Source organism: Bubalus kerabau, chromosome 11 (genome assembly GCF_029407905.1).
Source record: "Bubalus kerabau isolate K-KA32 ecotype Philippines breed swamp buffalo chromosome 11, PCC_UOA_SB_1v2, whole genome shotgun sequence".
Lineage (NCBI taxonomy): Eukaryota > Metazoa > Chordata > Mammalia > Artiodactyla > Bovidae > Bubalus > Bubalus kerabau.
Genome location: NC_073634.1, coordinates 71,810,684 through 71,826,116, shown reverse-complemented (window position 1 = coordinate 71,826,116; position 15,433 = coordinate 71,810,684). Strand labels below are relative to the sequence as shown.

The 15,433-nt window shown below is 52.6% G+C and overlaps 1 protein-coding gene across 2 annotated transcripts in view; it reads right to left on the bottom strand.

Moving 5' to 3' along the window:
* Window positions 1–808: 808 nt before the first annotated feature.
* The window catches only part of GALNT14 (polypeptide N-acetylgalactosaminyltransferase 14), a 216,842-nt gene continuing 202,217 nt past the window's right edge, over window positions 809–15,433 (bottom strand). For both annotated transcript variants that reach the window (XM_055540587.1, XM_055540588.1), the window contains exons 12-15: window positions 13,224–13,307; window positions 12,597–12,741; window positions 2,569–2,688; window positions 809–1,380 (exon numbers count right to left, since the gene is read on the bottom strand). In XM_055540587.1, coding sequence (XP_055396562.1) covers window positions 1,222–1,380; window positions 2,569–2,688; window positions 12,597–12,741; window positions 13,224–13,307 — 508 coding nt within the window. In that variant the 3' untranslated portion in view covers window positions 809–1,221. The remainder of the gene's footprint in view (window positions 1,381–2,568; window positions 2,689–12,596; window positions 12,742–13,223; window positions 13,308–15,433) is intronic.

Here is a 15,433-nt window from a genome sequence, read left to right as displayed (position 1 = left end):
TGCTGGGCTGGAGAGGCCTATATGGCAGGGAACTGAGGGCAGCTTTGGGCCAACAGTGAGGAACCAACACCCACTGCAACATCTTGATTACAACCTTTGAAGTCAGACTGAAGCAGGGAACCCAGTGAGGCCACGCCCCTTAGAAACTGTCCAATCAGAGATGTGCTTTGCTTTAAGCTGCTATGTTTTGGGGTCGTTTGTTACTTGGTGATAGACAGCTAAGACCATTACTAATTGACATGCAGTGAACTCACCTTGGCTGAGAATGTACAGGCATATTCTGGGAACTTTTAAACAATATGGGTCTGTTCTTTTCTTAAACCCTAGTTACTAAGAATGGACAACCACAGAACCAATTCCTAGACCAGACTGGGGATTTGTTAGCGGAAGAAACTCCTGAACCAATGGCCACAGACTATAAAGTCATAAGGGTTCACAGAGATGCCTAGGGCAGTGATTCCAGCCAGGGAGGAGCCTGGATCCTACCCTGGATCCACTGCAGCAGGGCCTCCCCAGGCAGAGCCTGGAGTTCCTAAATAGATGCAGCATCCCTGGATGAGAGAGACTATGCCTCCCCTGGGAGGAAACACTGCAACTCCCCTACTTGACATTATAAGAAATGAAGGGTCAGAGAAGTTCTATCTCTTTTCAAGGTTGCACAGCCTGTCGGTGGTGCAGGGTTCCATCTCCCTGTCCTCCTCTTCATCCATGAGTCCCCATCAGCCCCATGCCCCAATTCAAAGGAGAACTTAACCTAGCTCTGAGCTAACGTAAGTGGAAACAAAGTAAGAGACAGACAAAACTTCTAAGGTTCTTTATTTGTTTTGAAAACAACCTCCACTCTTCATCTTTCACTGGAGTCCTGGCCTAGTGACAAGGAAAGCTGTTCTTCTCTGGCCTCTTTAAGACAGGGGACAAACATCAACACTTTCCATCAGATCTCTTGTCTCCAGACACCACTCCAGGGCACACCCGGCCAGGACTGGAACTTAATGGCATTGAGAACACGGGGATCTGTCTTCGAGTTCCTCTCGGCTTGCATCTTTGCCTGCATCCTCCCTGAGACAACCGCTCCCATCCTGGGGGGTGGGGGGGAGCTCTGCGTCCATCTCCCCATTCAGGGCTTCTGCTAAGCATACGGCCACGTGCAGCCTGGTCTCCAGTCTGCGTCTCACCCAGGGAAGCACCGCCCCATGGCCCCTGCTCGTGCCGAGTGCTTCCTCAAGAGCTCACCAGGTCCCAGTGCTGGCTCATGAGTGAGGACTCACAAGGATTGATGACGACTTCCCTGCTAGTCTCGGTCCCATCGCCAAACATGTCTGTGTCCAGGCAGAGGTGGGACGCCATGTGCTCGATGCGGGAGCCAGTCTTGGTCCATTGCTGGAGAGTCGGAGAGGGGACAGGATTAAGCGGGATTCTCCGACTAAGGCCCTGGGTCCTAGCAACAGTATCAGGAGTTCCAGTGTTATCAAAAATGTTGACACCACAGGGCTAGGGTCATCCAGAGACTTGACTTCATGATATTAAGGAGGAAGAAAGCTGCAACTAATTGCCTTACCAGGTATTGTTGCTGGCTTTTTAAAAAATTGGATTAGAAAAAGTAAAAGCAAAATCAATATGTTTGCTAGGAAAACTCATTAGAAGGCAATAACTTTCCAAGCACTAGGCCAGAAAATGTGAAGCAAGTTAGTCACAGAAGCAATGAAAGAAATGACCCACACTCGATATCCACGCTATCATGAAGGAGTGGGCGAGAGTGGCTGGGGGGAGGGGGGCGGGTGGTGAAGCAGCAGGGATGGAAGGGCAGCTCCCTGCGCCTGAATCTCTGCTCCTCCAAAGAGCTTCAGCACACGAGGGCCCAAGCAGAGGGCGGGTCTCTTGCGGCTGCATCCCACACCTCACCACACACGACAAAGAGGGAGGGGATGGAGAGGTACGGGGGAACTACCGCTGACCAGGTGTCATGGATGGATGACTCGGTGAACTGCTTTAAACAGCAGCCCTGTATGATGTACATCACCAGCCTCATTGCACAGAGGAGGAAACTGAGGCTCAGAGATGTCCACGAACCTGCCAAGGGTCACACAGCTGGTGAGTCATAAAAATGGGCCTTCCCACCAAACAAGACCCAGTTGGTGGGAACTGGGTGAAGCCAACAACTTTGCCCCCACAGGAACCAGGCACGTCATGCATCCAGAGTGCTATGAACTCTGTGGGACGTTCTGCCAGAGCCCAAGCAAGGCCCCCGAAGGCAGAGGTTCGAGTCTTGCTTATCCTAGTGGCCTGCAGACTCTGTCCCAGCATGCTCTGGGATCCTGGCAGGCGTTTGAGCAGGACTGGGCAGTACAGAACACACGTGCAAGCAGAGGTCCAACGCGGTCAACAGGCTTTCCCGTGGCAGCTGATGGCTGCCTGGGCACCACAGATGGGACCAGAGTTCCCCTCCTCTCTCCTAGCCAGAAGGATGTCTTCTTTATCAACTCTCCCTCCTCTCTAGCCTCTTTCCCACACACAGACTCAGACCTACACAGGCGGCCACCTCCCAGGGCGGACGCACTGAGCACTTACCTGTCTCTTATCTCCATTCTTGCAAAGGACAAGAACCACCGGGGCGCCAGGGAACAAGGTGATAACTGACAGGCACAGCTCCTCCTGCAGGATCTGCTGGGTGTAGGTGAAGGCCCAGATCTGGAGAGAAGAGGCCAGGCAGGGTCACCTCAGGGTGCTTGAAAGCCACCCTGGTGGGACACTACTGTGCCAACATGTGACAACTAGCACAGCTTGGTACAAAGCACTGGGGTGGGGGTCCTAGGAGGACCCCACTGTCAACAGGTCACCTGGGAAAATGCCACTAAAGAGTCAGAGACTCTCAGGTCACACCTCCAGTGAAGTCCTCGCCCCTACTCCAATGAAGGGGACCAGCCTGGGGCAGGCAGGTCACCTCTGGGAGGCAAGGAACAATTCTGGGCTTGGGCAGGAAGCTGAACAACACCCCAGCTGAGTGTCACAGCCTCCAGTTTCTCGTTCCAATGCGTGTCTCTTCCCCACACTTGACATTTAAAGCAGCCACCTGGCACGTGACCAGGGATTCCCCCACCCCCTGCAGTTGTCTTTAAAACATCTCTTCTTTGAAAAGACGTCCAAATCGGTGCCCTGAGAACGTGAGAGCTCTGACAACAGGAAGACAGAGGGACAAAGGGAACGAGGAGGTGTTCTGACGGAGGGGTGGAAGAAGAGCAGGATGGAAGGAAGGAAGTCACAAGAAATAAAACTGTTCCAAGAAGGCGCATGCACACCAGTGCTCCACGGGAACCCAGCACTCGGCCCTGAGGCTCCCGCAGCCGGAGGAGCTGAGGAACTGGAAGGACGAGCAGAGATCTGGTGGCAGATGAAAAGGGGCATTCAGTGAGGCTCATTATGAGAAACAAGTTCCAAGTGCCACAGACCAGACAGCAACCAACAGCTGAAGCAGCCCTAGCTCTTAAATCAGGGGCAGGAATGCTGGCATAATAGTTGTCAAACTCGAACCTTCAAGAGGTTTTTTCCCCAGGTTGTAAAACAGGGATAGCATCTGTCCTTCGCCTTCATCACGGGATAGAGAAGATTTGTGAACTGGATGCCCCAAGGGGAACTGCAGAGAGGACCCCAGGAAGCGCTGTACCACTCCTCTTCCATGACACCCCCACTGTCCAGCTGGCACTCTGTTGCCATCGCAGGCCACCAGTGCCAGGAAAAGACCTAGCCCATAAACTCCTCCTGAGGAGTAGGATGGACATAGAGACGAACGAAGACTGGCTGTGAACTGAAAATTCCTGAAGCCTGGGGTGTATCCACAGGGGTTCTTCACACTCCTCCAACGAGTCCTATATCTATTCAAAACTGTTTTATAATAAAAACATTAGGAAATGCATAATACTCCTCTGGCCTTGTGAACATCACCATCTTATACGTACCATTTGCCTTCCTCCAGGGTCAGCTGAAAGGGGAAGACACCCACATGCACGGAGGTGACACCAGAACCATGACAATATAGCTAACACCAGCTCGCATTTCTTGAGCACTTATTGTGTACCAGGCGCTGTTCTGGGAGCTTACACGTGTTAACTTAATCATGCGACTCCAGTTAGGGAGGTACTGTTATCATCCCCCTTTTATAGAGGAGGAAGGTAAAGTCAGAGAGGTCACCCTAAGTCAGTTACAGGAAGCGGCCCCTGCACCCACTCTCCCCAACCTCTCTGCTGTTGTTGCCGCTGCTGCTGGAATCATGTCTGGTTCCAGGGCTCTTTTATTCAACTTAATCTCTGGAGAAGATGTCTGTCTCTGAGAGTCTCTCCTCCAGGTTGTAAATATTAAAACTACAGATCAGTTCCTCCTTGACAGGAGACAGCTGGCAGCAGGTTCTTCCTCTGGGCCAGCTTCCAACAGCAGCTGCTATGAGAAGGGAAACCAAGGTCACACCCCATGTTGGGAGCTGGGGAGGGGGGAGACCTGACATTGATGGGAATTGAGCAAGAGTAAGAATGGAGGCCTCCTCTCCACAGACCCCACAACAGACCAGGGAACCTACGCAGCTCTGGCTCCCAGCCTGGGCTGCCCACTTTTACTTCCCACCTTGCCTCTGTCCCCATCATGAACTCACAGCCTGCACCTCCCCACATGGTCACTCCCCTCTAAGGGGTCCCCTCGGGCCTGGATGTGGGTACTAAGGACACAGTCCATCCTCTGCAATGGACCCAGGGAGAGAGACCCACTCGGGTCCTGAATCAGGCTCAGCAGTGGGTTCTAGGGTCCGAAACATTTGGGGAGAGTAATGAAGAAAGTGGGCACAGGTCCTGGGTGTGAACCCAGACAATCCCCTGGCCAGTGGAGAGGGGAGAGAAGGGCCAGTATTTGTGGGCAGGGCTGCCCGGGGGCCATTTGCCTAGGCCCATGGTACAACTGGTCTCAGTGTTAGACTTCCGCATTGTCGGGAAATGAGGCTAAACACACAGTTAGAGATGCAGAAAGATGAGGCTCATTGCTCTGTCCTGTTACCCGACCACACAGCTTGCAGTGAACCATGAATTAGCATTTTAAAAATAAACCCTGTCATTATCTTATGATTACTAAAATACACTGGCTTTGTGTTTTTTTATGTTAAAAAAGTTAACTGATTAAACACAAAACTTAACATATACCACAATTTCTGGAAGCCCATATTGGCATTTGTTTTTAAGTATCTTAGGGGCTTCAAAACCCAGAAATGCTGGGGATGGCAGGCGGGAGGGTGGGGAGAGGTGGTCCTTGTGCCCCGAGACAGCTCCCATCCACAAATGTCTTTCAGGAAGGAACGCACATGGTACACTGTGGGGCTGGGGGCCGAGCCGACCACCCCCCAGGGAGGTCAGACAGGGGTTGAAGCCCTCACACCACGTGGACTCTCCATTAGCTGGTGCTTTACTGGCATCAGAATAATCCAGTCTTGCATTTCCCCAGAGGAGCGCAGAGGAGAGAGCTTAACGGGAAGCACGACACAGGAGCAGGCAGGGCAGGAAGTGAGGAGAGGGTTTCCAGTTCCCATTCTGCGGCCTGTCTGGCTTCCCAGAATGGCCGGTGATGAATGGGCTTATTAAATGAATCTCAGAGTCAGAAATGAATTCAAGAAGGCAGCACCGGTGGCTCAGGCCGGCCTGGCCTTGATCGGCAAGCACTGACAGCTTCATCTGGGGGACGAGAGAAGTCCCAGCCCCCACCCCAGTGCACACAGACAGCCGTATCCACGGGAAGACCCGAGGCCATCCTGGAGGCGATGCCCCAGAAGGGCATCTCCTCCTGGCCCTTGACCTGCTCTGCTCCTGCCCTGAAAGATGGGGACCGATGATGGGAAGGGTATGGTCCAGGCTGGACCACCTGCAGGCCTTCCGTGCTCAGAGGACATCTCTGGAGCTGCCAGTGTGAGTGGAGATGGTAGTGCCTGTCAGTGGGGAGCAGACCCCATGGCGCCCAGCCTGGGGCTCACCATCCTGCCTTGGATGGAGAAGCAGAGAGGAAACAAGTTCTCATGAGGAGATACCTGAAGGAGCAAAGTTCTGAAGGAAGTAGGCAGGAAGCTAAGTCAGGGGCTCAGCACAGGGTTTGACCCTAGAATGGTCCAGAGCCACCTCTAAAAGGTAAGAAGCAATAAGCCTCGGGTAGTATTTCTCATCTCAGGTGCTTTTGCCCCCAGCCACCTACCCAGGAAACATTGGGCAGTGTCTGAAGGCATTTTTTGACTACTATGACTAGGTTGGGGATATTACTGACTAGTAAGGTGGGGCCAGAGATGCTGTTAAACATTCTACGATGCACAGACAGTCCCTACAATGAAGAATCATCTAATACCAATGCCAATAGTGCTGTGGTTGAGAAACCCTAGCCTAGTCTAAGAGCTTGGTCTCTGGAGGCAGATGGCTTTGGCAAGATTCTCATATGACCTGGGTAGCCTTGGTCAATGTATCTAAGCCTTGCTTACACCATCTGTGAAATGGGAGTACTGACATGGTTCATGTGATTGCTGTGCAGGTGAAGTAAGAAGATGCACGTGGAACACCGACCCACGGGCCTGGCCCCTGGAGCCGAATCTCCGTGAACAATATTTTTCTGACACGTGGGAAGGAGCAGTGGTTGGGTGAGGACATAGAAACGTTCCCGGGTTGACAGAAGTTAGGGGGCTGTGTTTTCCTTTAGGCAGAAGTGCAGCTCATTTTCTGCTGGTGGTCAGTTTCCATTTCAAAAACTCCCCCGTGTGGGGAAGAATAAACAATGGAGAAGAAATAGAGGATGGGAGCCAGCCCTGCTGGCTGTTCTGTGCTTAGGCAGCCACAATTAAGTAATGCCAAGGGCTGCTCCTGTCCTAGATCTTCCACTTTCATGGTCTACGTGACCCTCACAGCCACTCTGGGAGGTAGGTCCAATTTGATGGGAGGGGGACCGAGGTCAATGGTTGCTCTGGGCAACACCAGGAGCAGAGCCCAGGGTTGACTGTGAACGTGGGACCCCCTCGGTGAGATGGGATCCGAACCTAGCACAGCCAGGGCCGTGGGCTGGCCTTGAACCTCTTAGGCCACACCGGGCATCACACTGGTCCATCAAACATGCCCTGGAAGCCCACTTCAGACAAGATGTTGGGCATGAACGGGTGGATTCAAGTGAACATTCAGTTTAGCTGACCTCTTGATGCACCTGTATAGCTGCAGGATCCCCCGAATGCACTGATCGGCTGTGCTGGGAGTCTTCATCACCCGCAAGGACAGAGCTCAGCCACACCCAGTTTGGGGCCCTCTAACCAGGGGAGGCTCTGGGACACGCTCCCCTCCTTTAGTGAAGTTGGCATCTTCACTAGACTCACTCCGGAGTCTTCGTTTCCAGTCCGTCCTGTCCTTTCCTCCCACACTGTGAGAATACACCCAGTATGTACTGTGTTGGGCCCTGGAGTGACTGCCGGGGCAGGAATTCTGGCTCGCCTGTTTATGAACCCCCAAACCTGGATGAGCTACTTAACTCTGCGCCTTGGTCTCCTCATCTGTGAAATGACGGTAACAGCAGCCCCTTACATGGAGAGTGATGTGCAGACATGTCCAGACGGTGCTGGCCACGGGCCATAAGCTCAGTTACTGCCTGTTGGTTGTGCTGGTGCAGGATGCCAACAGGAGAGATGGCCCTGGAGGTCTCCCTTTGGAAAACTATCTTTGCTTTACCTCCCAGGAGAGACATTTGAGAGGCAGTCGTGCTGGGGCCATGCCCAAGGGTGTGCTGAGAAAGCTGGGGAGGAAGGGTGGTGTCAGGTGGGGAAGTGACTGCTGGCAGCCTGTCCCACGTGTAGACTCATGGAGAGGCGCCAGTGTGAGTGTGGGTTTGGGGGGAAGGGCTTTGATCTTCATCTCCAGACCACCCAGCTGCCTGCCTGAATCCTTCACAAGCCGGTAGCCTGAACTGTTGGGCTTCCAGGTAGGAGGACACATTGAAAAGTTGTATATTTTTCCCATTTCTTTAAATTGGGATATGGCTATATTGGTACATCTGTCTTTTTCTATCCTTCACAAATATTTTTCTAGGGAATCCAATAAAATTGACAGGAAACTTATTACCCAGGAGACTCCTGGGGCTTCACATATTCACAAACTGATGGTGTACTTCTCTCACTCTCTACCCAAGGTACCAGGCTGCCATCATCTTGAAAACACACTCGGGTTAACTATTTTGTTCCCAAGGTTGACAAACAAGCGGAGAAAGGAAGGTAAGGCAGGGTGAGGGATGGGTGGACCTGGGGATAGAGCAGGGTGGTAAGCCAGCATTGGAGCCAGAAAACAGCCATGGTCATATGGACTTCTCTCAACATCATGGACACCCACGTGCCCAGGGACATGCCACCTGGGGAGTGAGTGGCCAACTGGAAGCAGAGTTCAAGGCCCCAGACCCCCATGCTCTGCTCACCAGTCAAGGACCCCAGAACCCACCACCCAAATGACCTGAGCCCAATTCAGGACCTGCATGGATCTCTCTCCCTGGGTCCATTCCAGAGGATTGACTGAGTCCCTAGTACCCACACCCAGGCCCTAAGTGGACTGTTTGGAGGGGAGTGACCACATGGTGAGATGCAGGCTGGGAGTTCACAGTGGGGACAGAGGTGAGGTGGGAAGAAAGGGGGCAGCCCAGGCTGGAAGGCAGAGCCGTGTGTGTCCCCTGGGCTGGTGCGGAGTCTGCGGAGAGTGGGCCTCCATTCACATTCTTGCTCAGTTCCCGTCGATGTCGGGTCTGCCCCTTCCCAGTTCCCTGACATGGGGTGTGACCTTGGTTTCCTTCTCACAGGGGCTGCCACTGGAAAGTAGCCAAGAGGAAGAACCTCATGCCGGCTATCTCCTGTCAAGGAGGAGCTGATCTCTAGTTTTAATATTTACAACCTGGAGGAGGGGCCTCAGAGACGGACATCTTCTCCTGAGATTCAGTGGAATAAAAGGGCCCTGGAACCAGTTATGACTCGAGCTGTGGCAGCAGCAACAGCAGATGTAGTGTGGCGGCCAGGTTTTCAAATTCTGCCTTCCTCACTTCCTAGCATCTGACCTAGGATCATCTCTCCAGACCTTAGTCTCATTATCTGTAAAATGAGGATAATATCTACTTAACTGGGTTTTTATATTACTTCCTTGACATGGCCTCTCAGAGACAGAGAGGTGGGGGCAGGAGAGAAGGTGAGAGAGTCTGGGGTCTGAGGGGCAATGCGACATCTCTGAATGGCCAAGGGGTAGGAAAAGCCAGAGATGTGGGAAGGGAGAGGAGGAAAGGAGGGTGAGTGCATCAGCAGGAGGGATTGGGAAACAGGAGGACAGCTCAGGGAGTCTACGCAGGAAGGAGGAGCAGACACTGAAAGGAAGAGAAAGGTAACCTAAGGCAATCCCACAAGGGTGTACACTCCATGCACACACAGGCTCAAACACGCACACACCCAGAAACACATGCATGCCCTCCCAGGCACACACCTGGGGGACCAGTCTGGCTGAAATAACTATGTGGATTACTCTTCATGGGTTCAACATCATCAGAATACTTGGACAGGCACCCCAGGCCTGCTGTTGGCTGTGGGCCCCGCTAGGAGAGAGCTGTGTCTAACCCGGCTTAGTCCCACCCTGTATCCCAGCACGCAGCCTGGTGCCCGGGGCACCACGCACACTCAGTAGGTGTCATCTGTTGATGAAAACGGAACATCTTCCTAACTCGTGTGTTCTTTCCATATCCCGAATTCGAACGGCTGCCGCACACACCCAACTGTTCTCTCTGAAGCAGAGAGGAGTGACAGCTTGGCAAGATCTTCTAGGAAAGAACTCTTTGCTCACTTGAAGACTGTTTCGGTGATAAGCTGTAGTTTATAACAGTGACAGCTCTTTCCTCTCCCCTTCCTCACTCCACCAGAACGTCAGCCAGAAGAGGGCCTTTCCTTCCCAGTTACATGAAGGCCTGGCAGCATCTCCCTTGGCCAGGTTACAGGAGTAGGGGGGCTCCTTCCTGAGACCCAGAGAGCCTGTGGCTACCCGCTGCCAGTTCTTACGCAACCAAAGACAGAAGAACCCCTACTCTGCTACAAACAGACAAGGCAAACTTCTGTTCCAGGGAGAGGGGGGCAATGACATTCTGGCTGTTTGCAATCCCCCACGAGCAGGGCCCACACACAGAATCAGAAGAGCGCGACGTGTGTTACCTCCTCACACATTTCATAAAACGTCATTGACAAGTGGTGTCATTCTCAGCCGCGCTGCCACACTTCAAGCACAGTCGACACCTCTGTCTCCTTCCCCCTTTCCTGTCTGACTCAGGCAGCCCCCTCCCATGTCCTGCTGGAGCAGGATGATTTTTGGAAAAATCTCGGCAATCTGGAGGCTGGGGGTGTGATGCCTCAAGTGCCAGGCCAAGGCCGTGGGTTTTTGTGGCACACACTGGGGAGCCATTGAAGGCTGCATGGGGATGGGGAACCATGGTCTGGTGGCTGCATGGGGATGGGGAACCATGGTCTGGTGACTACATGTTACTTGAGGCAGTGGCCATAATCTAACACAGCGGTTCCCAAGCAGAGTGGTCTTGTCCCCCAGGGGCCTTTGGTAAAGCCTAGAGACAGCTTTGATTGGCATGACTGGTGTGTGTTTGGGGGATGCTACTGACATCCAGTGCACAGGGACCAGGGGAGCCGCTAGACAGCCTACAGCACAGAGGATGGTCTCCATCACAGAGTGACCCGGCCCCAACTGTCAATAGTGCCGGAGGGCTGCTGATCTGGCCTGAAGAAGTGAATGCCTGGGCCGAGAACAGCTGTTCTGAGGGGAGGAGGGCTGGGCCTTGCAGGAATGGGGGATGCAGCAGAAACAGGAGCCATAGGAGATGATGGTCAGGACTGGAAACTCAAAGCCTGGGAAAGGTGACCACTCAGAGAGAATTAGTGGGATGGTGCAATGGCTGGGGAGCCTGATAGGTGCTTGGAGCCATCTGTTGGCTTGAATTTCAGAGGGGTTTGTCATGGCCGTGGACTGACTCGATCGCCCAGTGTTTGAGAAGGAGGGTCTGGGAGGGTCAGCTAAGTGTAAACCCGCCAGACTCCATCCATCTCCTGGGCTTGCACAGCTCCTACTCCTGAGGATAAAACTCAACCTCTTCAGCTGGGAAAAGAGGCTGTGATGTGCCTCCTCCTCTCCAGCCTCACCTTCGTAGCTCCCTCACATTCCACCCCTCTGACCACGTCTTGAAAGGCACTCTGCCTCCCAGGCCCAGGGCGTGGTACATGCTGGACTTCCCCGCCTGCCCTTTTTCCCCTTCCTGACCCGCATGTTTCTACTCATCTCTGAGGACACCACTCCTGCTCAGGTCCTCTGGGAAGACTTCCCAACCCTCATGCAGAGGTTGGACATCCTCGCTCTGCACTTCTACAGCATCATGGACCAAACTTTCTCCAGGGCAGAGATTAGATCACAGTGGCTGCTGACTTGTTCAAGGAACATTAGATCCCTCGAGGGGCCACCGATGCCCGCAACATGGCCTCTCGTCTGTGCATCTCCACAGTCAGCAGAGAACGTACATGTTTGTCGAGTGAATGAATGAATGAATGAGTGAGTTCATGGTTGGGTGAAGGCACTGAATTTGTGAATCAGTAAGACAGAGGAGGTTACTAAAGCTGAAAGCATGAATAAAATTTCCAAGAAACCACTCACAGAGAAAAGAACAGTGAATTGAAAACCTTGGTGAATATTCACCATAAGGGTCTGAGAGCTGGGGAGAGGAGCCAGCAGTAAAAACAAGCAGTGGAAAGAACAGAAATGCAAGATAATCGGGATCACGTAGTGTCCCCAGAGCCAGGAGGGAAGTCAGGAGATGGACAAGCTCCAGTGCATCCAGCAGGTCAAGTGTTACAGAGGTTGAGACAGGCTGTAAATGTGCCAGTGACTTTTAAAAGAGCTCGATCCTCAGAGGGCAGAACACTCACAGAGTGTTGATGAATCAGCTAAGGCACAAGGAAACCTTTCTGAGAAGGGGCGGCCGAGGTCTCTAGACCTGGGGGAAGCAGGAGAGAGCAGAGGTGGATCCATAGGCCTGTGGAGGGCAGAAGAACGATCAAGGGACCTGCCCAGAGACCGGAATGGTGGACAATGGGAAAGGCCGTACCGCCACTGATGTGACTGCCTGGAAGACAGGGTTAGATCAGCAGGGAGATTGATAGAGCAGGTATTTCATCCTGGAGGCAGTGGCTTTTCAGTTTGCATCTTATACTTTTGAGGTGGCCGTGCTGCCCACCCTGCCTGATCCAGCCCACATTTACCAGCAGCAGCTTGGACATCTTTGTTCAACTCCTGCTAATTTAATGGTTAATCCCTAGAGGTGCAAAGTTGCCCGGGGAGGCGTCTTAAGAGAAAGCCCACGCATTTGGAAACCTAGCAGAGTGAACCCAGTCCCAGAGTGAGGAGAATTGTGCTTCTCCTGTTCTGCTGCAGAGCTCCAGGTATAACTAGACATCTGGTTCATGCAAAAGCAGGAAGCAGAGGCCAAGCACGTTCATATGTTCAAGAATCCCCAGCCATTCAAGTAGTCCCAGGTTACTTTACCTGGGACTTGGCATCCTTGCCTTCGGTCTTGACACAGGGGCTTAACTTGAGGTTGGAGATCTCTTGGTCTTTCTGCTTCTGAGCCTCCAGGCACTTCTGCCTCTGTCGGATACTGCCCTTATGGATGGAAGAGTCCTTGGGCACCCTAGAGGAAGGCCACGGGAGGGATGAGAATCCACGGTTCTTAGGGTTAACAGTAACACCAGCTGTCGGACAGGTCGAACAGTGTCTGGAAAATGGCAGGGGCACGTCGCCCTGGTTGTGTTACAATGACTTGTACTACTCAGGGCCTGAGGATGGGAGAGGCGCCACTAGGAAAGAGGCAGCAAGGAATGACTCAGGAGTCTGGAGCCTGGAATCAGTGAGTCCACGCCCTGAGGTCACACTCCAGAGCTCAAACCCCAGCAGCTGAGAAATACTGCTAGAAGCCAACCTCAATCCCTCATGCCACCAATGAATAAAATTCTCTCTCTGGTTTCCGGGATAAGTGGAGCCAACTGGTCTTTTCAGAACTCCATCTAGTTAAAACCCCTCATACAGAAGGCCATGGGCAGTCCCTTCTCCAAACCAAGTTAGCAGAGGGTCTCTCTCTGCAGGCAGCAAAGGCTCAAAGCACAGGGCGGATACCTGAGTTCTGGGTAGACATTCTCCAGGTACCACTTGAAGCTCTGGCATTGCAGGTTCTTCCTCAGGTTCAGTCTGCTCTCGATGCTGGGGGTGGCAGAGGCAGGGAGACACAGAGACAAAACACAGCTGGTTGGAGACAGGTACCAGCCACATGGGCCCAGGGGCACCCACCCTCCAGGCTGGGAGGTGCCCCGTGCAGCCCGTGCCCACTCTCTGCACCCACGAATCTCTGGAGGGTGCTGGAGAAATTAACTAAGAGAGATTTTGAGAGCTCCAGAGAGACCTATGGAAACACTTGGCAATTACCTCACAGTGGAGTGGTGATGACACCAAAGATTTGTGCTTTTACTTGGAAATAGAATTTGGGGGTGTTTTTGCTTTTCATTAAAAACAAAGCTACAAGAATATTGGGTGCATTGTTAATAACTCACTGCCAGGACTCTGGGTCTGCTTACTCACAAATCCCCCTTTGAATTCTGCTTTTAATATACCACCCTTATTCCCCCACCCGCTACCGCCATCCCGGCCAAGCCAGCCTCAAAGAATTCTCTTCTTTAGCTGGTTCTGGGCTTCTGAATCACATATTTCAGTTCAGTTCAGTCGCTCAATCATGTCCAACTCTTTGCGATCCCATGAATCGCAGCACGCCAGGCCTCCCTGTCCATCACCAACTCCCGGAGTTCACTCAAACTCACGTCCATCGAGTCAGTGATGCCATCCAGCCATCTCATCCTCTGTCGTCATTTACTGAGTACCTAGTATGTGCCAGGCATTGTGCCCAAGAGGGACCTGATGGTGAGCTTTCAAGCAAGAAAGACAGGTAATGAACCAGGTGCTCACAGCCCAGGGTGGATGTGGGGTGGGTATACAGGGGCTGTGGGAGCACCTCAGAGGTGGCCCCTTGCTTGTTGGGTTGGTGGTGGTTGGGTGGTGATGTGGAAGCTGGAAGGAAAGTGGACATTGTCTAGACAAACCAGAAAGAGGGTAAAGTGGGGGCCCCTGGTAGTGCCAGGGGAACAGCAAAGAGAGATTAGTGCATGTGAAGAGGGGAGGGGTCTGTTGGGGGTAGCAGTGGTGCAGGTTAGAATGTGTGTGGGGGAAGTTGGAGAAGGGAGGTGAGTGATGGAGAGGTGAACGTGCAGTCATAAAGGTCCTGTGAAATACCAAGGAGGAGCTTGGCCTTTATTTTCAGGGCAATGGGCTGCCACGGATGGGTTTGAAACAGAGTACAGTGTGACAGTATTATTCCTTTAAGAGCATCTACCGATGGTGCCAAAGAATTGACGTTTTCAAACTGCAGTGCTGAAAAAGACTCTCGAGAGCCCCTTGGACTGCAAGGAGATCAAACCAGCCAATCCTAAAGGAAATCAGCCCTGAATATTCATTGGAAGGACTGATGCTGACGCTCCAGTACTTTGGCCACCTGATGCGAAGAAATGACTCACTGAAGACCCTGGTGCTGGGAAAGATCGAGGGCAGGAAGAGAAGGGGACGACAGGATGAGATGGTTGGATGGTATCACCAACTCAACAGACATGAGTTTGAGTGAACTCTGGGGGATAGTGAAGGACGGGGAATTCGAGTCTGTGGGGTCTCAAAGAGTTGGACACGACTGAGCGACTGACCAACAATAGCAACTGAAGGTAAATGAGATTGGTGCCCAAAGCTGGGAGAGCAGTTAGGAGATCACTGTCGAAACCTGGTGCTGACCATGCTTTCTGGCAGGGGAGTAGGGTGGGATGGGAGAGAAGGGACAGGTTTCATTCTCTCTACTCTTCCACCAGTACACCTGATTTCCACATACACCCTGTTCTTCCTGGGCAACCACACAGAACCAGCCCTGCTTTCTCAAGCCTCGCCTCCTTCCACCCCAAAGACTGGACTGGGCGCCCTCATGATACTGGAACTTCTTATACAGCATTAACTGCATCTCCTCACCAGATGCTAAGTAACATGAGGACAGGAATGACATCTTTTGAAAAAGGCTAAACGGTCAGTATTTGCAAGAATCCAGACGATCAGTGTACGAGTGAGGCAGGGTCTCTGGGACTTGGTGATTGTTTAGGTGTGGGAGGATGGGGAGGGAGAAGTCAAAGTTGACACTCGAGATTTCTGGTTTGACAACAGGATGCATGGAAGAGCTAAGGTGGGGAATATGGGGAAAGGAGCGAGTTTAGGAGCAAACAGGAAGAGTTCAGTTAGAACTTGTT